The 6497-nt window shown below is 39.0% G+C and overlaps 1 protein-coding gene across 1 annotated transcript in view; it reads left to right on the top strand.

Moving 5' to 3' along the window:
* The window catches only part of LOC114070911 (disintegrin and metalloproteinase domain-containing protein 9-like), a 12155-nt gene extending 5852 nt beyond the window's left edge, over nt 1–6303 (top strand). The window contains exons 7-17 of the mRNA XM_027908534.1: nt 498–563; nt 644–715; nt 1372–1544; nt 1841–1925; nt 2862–2983; nt 3821–3992; nt 4454–4543; nt 4790–4985; nt 5094–5199; nt 5400–5574; nt 5998–6303. Coding sequence (XP_027764335.1) covers nt 498–563; nt 644–715; nt 1372–1544; nt 1841–1925; nt 2862–2983; nt 3821–3992; nt 4454–4543; nt 4790–4985; nt 5094–5199; nt 5400–5574; nt 5998–6129 — 1389 coding nt within the window. The 3' untranslated portion in view covers nt 6130–6303. The remainder of the gene's footprint in view (nt 1–497; nt 564–643; nt 716–1371; nt 1545–1840; nt 1926–2861; nt 2984–3820; nt 3993–4453; nt 4544–4789; nt 4986–5093; nt 5200–5399; nt 5575–5997) is intronic.
* The last annotated feature ends 194 nt before the right edge of the window (nt 6304–6497 follow it).

Raw genomic sequence — 6497 nt, 5'->3', positions numbered from 1 at the left:
TACACATTTTCATCAAACACTACCTCTGGCAGGGAAAAGCTTCTGAGGGTAAATATATTCCCATTTCTCTGCTGAGCTGCAGCCCAGGCCATCCCCTCAGCCCGTCCCAGCAGCCTCCAGAGCTCTTGCTTTGGCACAAGACATCACTGGACCTGGAGGCCACTTCTTTGGGGGCCTTCCTTTTCCATGCATGCCAAGCCAAACTGGTGGGAATGCTGCTAAGGAAATCCCGAAACAGAAGACCACAATGGGAATTTAACGTAGCTCGAGGCAATCCTGCAGTGGAAGAGCAGATGCTGCCCAAGACAGCTCATCCACCCCAGTGCCTGACCTGCTGTGAATTACTGATACCTAGAGATATTTGTGTGGCAAAACTAAGGCCACTAATTAGAAAACGCAATTAGAACATTGCTTTATGAACACACAAAATAAAAATCATGAGAAACAGAAGTAAAAAGCCTTGAATTTGTTAAGTTACTGTCCTTTCTAATTTGCAGGAGAAGCGAGCTGTCCTGCCTCAGAAGAGTTATGTAGAATTGTTTGTGGTGGTGGATAACAAGAGGGTAATTATTTCATCCAACTCTAAATACATTTTATTATTTGGTTAGTTTTCTTTCTCTGACATTCTTGTGGTATTTTACAGTTTTTGCTGAAGAATTCTGATCCTGCTGCGGTGCAAAAGGAAACAGTCGAGCTGATTAATTATGTTGATGGGGTAGGTCAGATAAATTGCCTGGGTTGAGTAATTTCTACCTTATCGTAGTTTTCAGAAGTACAGCTAATGCAGTTCTGAAACTGTATTTGGAAGTTATACAACAATCTGTAACAGGCACATCATGAATCTCTGCACAAGTCTTGTGGAATTGCAAGCGAGGGGAGAGATACAAGATGTTTTAAAATCACTTCTGTGGTCTGACTGCTTCAGTCTCCATATGTTTTACATTTCTAGGAAGAGTATTTCTCATGTTTGTAGTGGTTTTTTAAGAAAACTCTCAGCACTGTGAACAATTCCATAAGCTTTCTGATCACCTCTTCCCAGTTCCTCCTCGAGACAATTAGCCAAGGAAATGAATGAACATAGTCTTTCCAACTTCTCCAACTGAAATATATGTTTAGGTATCTTCAAAAAGTAGATTTTCTTCAGTCATATTTAGCTTTATATTCTAAATAATTTTATTTCCTCTTTAATTTATAAATATTTTATATTTTAATTTATAAATACAAATATACCTTTAGTTTCAAAGAAACTAAACTTCTGTCTTGGTCGCTAAGTTCAGCTTACTGTTTACTCAGTAATAGTGAAGTCATCTTTCAGAATTCCATCAAACCAGACCGATGGACATTAATTATCATTACATTTTTTTTTTTCAGATGTATAGACCATTAAACATCCAGATCGTTTTGGTTGGATTAGAGATTTGGACAGATGCAAACCACATCTCTGTAATGGATGGTTCAGCTGGGGATGTCCTGGGCAGATTTGTTTCTTGGAGGCAGAAAGATCTTCTTAAGCGATCAAGAAACGATGTCAGTCATCTCATAATGTAAGTTTTCATTCAGTGGGAAAACTGGCCATGCTGCCAGTGTTAATGTACAGTATATAATTACAATGTAAATATATTATAATGTATAGGCACTGACATTATTTTCAAGCTGTTATTGCGATTTTCATTATTAAGTACAGCGAAATCCTGATGTGGTGATAAATTTCTTCTTGACTTCAGGAAGACCAAATCTTGCCTTGCAGAATTTCTTTCAAACTCATCCCTGTCTTTTAGTAGAAACCACGAACTTTCAACCCATCTCTCAGCACCCCCCCTTCAAACTGCTTTTCTTGCAGAGGGAGAAGCTCTTTCAAGGGATCCATTGGAATGGCTTTTGTGGGTACTGTCTGCTCACAAGTGCAGGGAGGGTCAATCAGCACTGTAAGTACATCATTTTGTGGGTGATGGAAGAAATTAGCCCTTGACCAAGTCACCCTGGTCTTGGAGACTAGACTTGCAGTTGTATGGTTTCTTTCATGGGGTTTATTTATGTAAAGATTCGTGTATATTTTACAACTCCTTTCAAGTGCTTCCCTATTTCTCTCCTTGTCGAATTCCAGCCCACTTGGCAGATTTACTCCTCAAATAATTCTTTTGTTCTCCTTTTGTAATTCATCTAACTCAATGCTGCATTAAAAAGCTCATCCTCATAGGATTAAAGTTCATAACCAAAGCGGTTTTGGGACGGGCATGAAGCACAAAATAATGTATGGGGTTTTTTACTCTTTAAATAAATACTGAACATAATGCACCATATTCCCAAGCGTCTGGAATTCCCCACAGGAAGGCTGTAAACTTGCAAAAATTTCAAGTGTGGGAAAATTAGTAAGACTCTGTTTTTTTTCTCCACCCTTGGGGCAGAACCAGAGGTTCCTGTTCTTAAAGTAGGGATGCCACAACACCGTGGATAATCTCAGAAGCAGCTTTGGGTCTCGAACAGTACATTTGTCATTGAAGGCTCCACTGAAATCAGTCTCATGAGGGATTAACTGTGTTAGAACACAATAAATAGACTAATTTCAGCTGGGAGGAACCTACAGTGATCATCTAGTCCAGCTGCCAACTCTTTATTATTTGGAACATGATCCTCATGGAAGCAACAGAAGGAGTGGCAGAATCTGGCCCTGCCTGAAAATAAAAGTGACAAACTGTCCGTTCCTGCTGCTTCTTCCTTGTGATATAGTTTAATATTCTGCCTTCATGGGTCTCCAAGATCTTGGTGGTGGGAATGAAACACGAGGCACAAACAGCGTTTCCTTGATGTCACCTTTTTTTTTCCTTTTTTTTTTTTTTTTTGCCACTGATTCTCTCTGTTAGCTGAACCACAACAATATGTTGCGTCACGCCACGGTGGTTGCACATGAGTTGGGGCACAATCTGGGCATGAAACACGACGATAAGAGGTGTCCTGCATCCTACATAATGCACAGCACAGACAAGTAAGATTGCCAGTTTGTTTGGTTGCAAGAACTTCTTTTGTTTGCACGACTGTGCCGTGAAACTCCTCTGGGTCTTGAAGAGCTTCTGTGAATGGGGAGCTGTTTGAAAAATTTAGGCACGGAGCTGGAGTCACTGAATTAGGATTTCACATAATTTTAATTTTTTTTGAAATGTTTACTTGTTTTCTGACCCAATCATTCTTTATTTGTGGTATCTTTAAAAACCTAATTTGATTTTATATATATATATATATATATTTTTTTTTTAATGATAGTGTGTTTCTGGTTTGGTATTTAGCCTGCTGAGAATGCTTTAAATATACTCACTGGGTTCCTGCAAACATGCAACAAATATTTAACAGTTAATTTAAACAAAACATTTTGGCTTATGTTTCTTTCAGTTCATTTGTTCTTTGGCTTCCCCTTAAGACCAAAAGATCATATTATTTATTTATCCACATTTGTCAGGGTAATTGAACACTGGACAAAACTACTGTAAGGAGATGAATTCCTGGGTTTTTAGGGACTCTAAGGTGAATGTCTTTTTAATCAAACATTTTTAGACTCAGTACACACAAGAAATTTCTAAGGCCTGTTTTATACAGGACACCAGAACAGATAATCTCATTTCTGAAAGTACCTGTATTTATATTATAATAGTATTTTTTAACTTCTATTTGCACTTCAATGCAAAATAAAGCAGAAATTAACTATCTCATTATCTCCTAGCATTACAAAATGCAACATTTATTATAGAATGACAATAATTTAAGAGCTTGAGTTGTACATTTTCCTGTAAGCAAAATACATACAATAATAAAATATTATGTTTTCCAGTGGATCCAGGAATTTCAGCACCTGCAGTGCTGATGATTTTGAGACCCTTATTCTTAATGGAGGAGGAAACTGCCTTAGAAATCCTCCCAAGACAAGTAATGTGTACAGAGAACCTGTCTGTGGTAATAATGTGGTTGACAACAACGAAGAATGTGACTGTGGCAAACCACAGGTAATGGGGGAAATTCAACTGGAGACTTGTTGTATATTGGATTATTCTATATTCTATTATTCTATATAATACTGGCCTTTTGATATACATGATTGCATTAATACATGAGGAGTTTTCCTTGTAATTTTCCTTTTCTTGGCAAGCTTAAAATCAGACTTCGATTTTCACGTGGACTCATTTAAAAGCTATTGGTCTTCACAGACAATTTAGCATAGACATTTCTGTTACATGGCAGAGACTGCTTTATCTGTAGAGCACATGCAGGTTTCTTAACTGGAACCCTTAAACTTTGCCCACACTGAATCGCTTTTGTGAGTTGCTGTTCCTGTTGGAGCACAAGGCTGTCAGAACATGGTAGAGATAGGGATTTAAAGCCTGGCTTGCACTTGTACTGCTGATGTGCTTTCCTAGCTATATAAGGAGATAAAAACAGTGTCCCCTTGTCCGTGGCTGCTCCTCAGGAATGCTCCAACCCCTGCTGTGATGCTGCAACCTGCAAACTCACGCCTGGATCCCAGTGCGCTCAAGGACTGTGCTGCAAAAATTGCAAGGTGGGCAATGCCTTATTGAGCGAAATTGATGCTATTCACTAGATTTTTTTAATGTTTGAAAGGAGCTGATCTAGTCCTCTGACCGATTTTCATGCTACCAAACCACGTTCACCAGTAGAGGGCATTTGAAATCTGAGAAAGGAGAGGAATTTGTCTCCCTTGACATCACTAAAGGTTGCCACTGATTATTTCGCACTGGGACTTCTGATGTCGCAAACTGACAGCGCCTTTCCTCTCTGGTTCCAGTTTAAAGTGGCAGGAGCAGAGTGCAGAGCAAAAAGGGATTTCTGTGACCTCCCTGAGTACTGCAGTGGGAGCAGTGCCTACTGCCCAGAGGACGTTTACATCATGAATGGCCACCCGTGCAGCAACAACAAGGCCTATTGCTACTATGGAGTGTGCCAGAGTTTTGATTCACAGTGTGAGGCTATATATGGGAAAGGTGTGTTTATTATTTCATGTAAATCCACTGGTGTTCTCCTTTCCCAGTTTTTCTTTCTTGTGTTTTTTTCAGACAGCTTACAAAGATTTATTATTTTTTTTTGTACAGGGGCACGAAAAGCACCTGATATATGCTTCGAGAAAGCAAATATTAAAGGAGATCGGTTTGGAAACTGTGGGATGAAAGGTGGAGTGTACAAGAAATGCCCTGTCCAGTAAGTCACCAGCAAACAAAACTAACCCTAAAATGTTCAATGTAAAAAACGTATGCTGTTACAAACCCTTAGAAGTGTGAGGTTTAAAGAATATTTCCTTGAAATGCAAGCTAAAAAGTTTGACTGGATGGTGTATTTTCACTGATACTTGGGTTTTTTTTCTGTTCACCTTGTCTCTGAGTGTCCTTCCTTCAATGCAGGCACAGTCTGTGTGGCAAACTCCAGTGCACATCTGTCAGTCTCCACAACCTTCCTGCCTGGAGTGTTGTCAATAATGCATCCGGGGTTTTGTGCTGGTCTTCTGACTTTGACTTAGGATCAGATATCCCTGACCCTGCTCAAGTTCACGATGGGACAGCCTGTGGAGAAAACAAGGTAAGAGGCATCACAGCAGCATGATGGAATATATCCCAGCGAGTGGAAAGTTCTTAAATTCCAAAGGCATTCCACAGCTCTCTCGTTTGTGTGCCATAATACAATGAAAAAGCTGCTTTTTTTGAAATCTACAGAAACAATTAATTAGCTCTTCAAAAACTGGGATGCTACAAATCAGTTGGATGCCACATTATCAGTTATTCAAATTATTCCATCAAACTGCACCCACAGGGTTAAGAAAATGTGATAAAAATACAACTATAAAATAGTGAAGTGCTGAAGGTTCTATCACCCCTTTTTCTTGACATATAAGTAAAAGCTGTAGCCTTGTTGTAAACAGATGCATTTATATGGTATATTTATAAAGGGATAGGATTTTTTTCTTAGTTTTGTGTTTGCAAGACTCTTAATTATTTCTTCCAGGCCTGTGTAGGTTTCGAATGTGTTGATGCAATGTTTCTGGGCTACAACTGCGATGTAAAGCAGAGGTGCAATAATAATGGGGTGAGTAGAAGGTGCTTCACGTTTCTAGACTGGTGCAAGTTCCCTGCATAAAAGCAACAACCAGCCAGATGGCTTTGCTGTTTTTTTTTTTTTTTTTTCTGATCTGTATTAAAAGTTAAATCACTTTTGTACCTGTAATTCCTGTTGCCAGGGCAAACCTCTTAGCACTAACATCGAAAGGCAATTCTTCAGATTTTCCCAAGGGAATTTTTTTATTATGACTGAGCTGTTGAGTTGCTAAAGGAAAATATCCCTTTGAGGAAGATGGTCTAGTAATCCCTGATTTATATATGTCTCTGTGAGAAATCAAAATGGAGTCCAAAGGAGTTCTTTGGACTGCAATTTAGTGGAGGCAAATAACAACACAAATGTTCATTTCTACAGAGAATTCACTTGAGGTATCAGGATCACTCAGTGGC

Source organism: Empidonax traillii, unplaced genomic scaffold, assembly GCF_003031625.1.
Source record: "Empidonax traillii isolate 1590-97213 ecotype Southwest subspecies unplaced genomic scaffold, ASM303162v1 scaffold1742:size73712, whole genome shotgun sequence".
Classification (NCBI taxonomy): Eukaryota; Metazoa; Chordata; class Aves; order Passeriformes; family Tyrannidae; genus Empidonax; species Empidonax traillii.
Note: the sequence above shows the minus strand (reverse complement) of the source record. Positions and strands in the feature narration are given on the sequence as shown.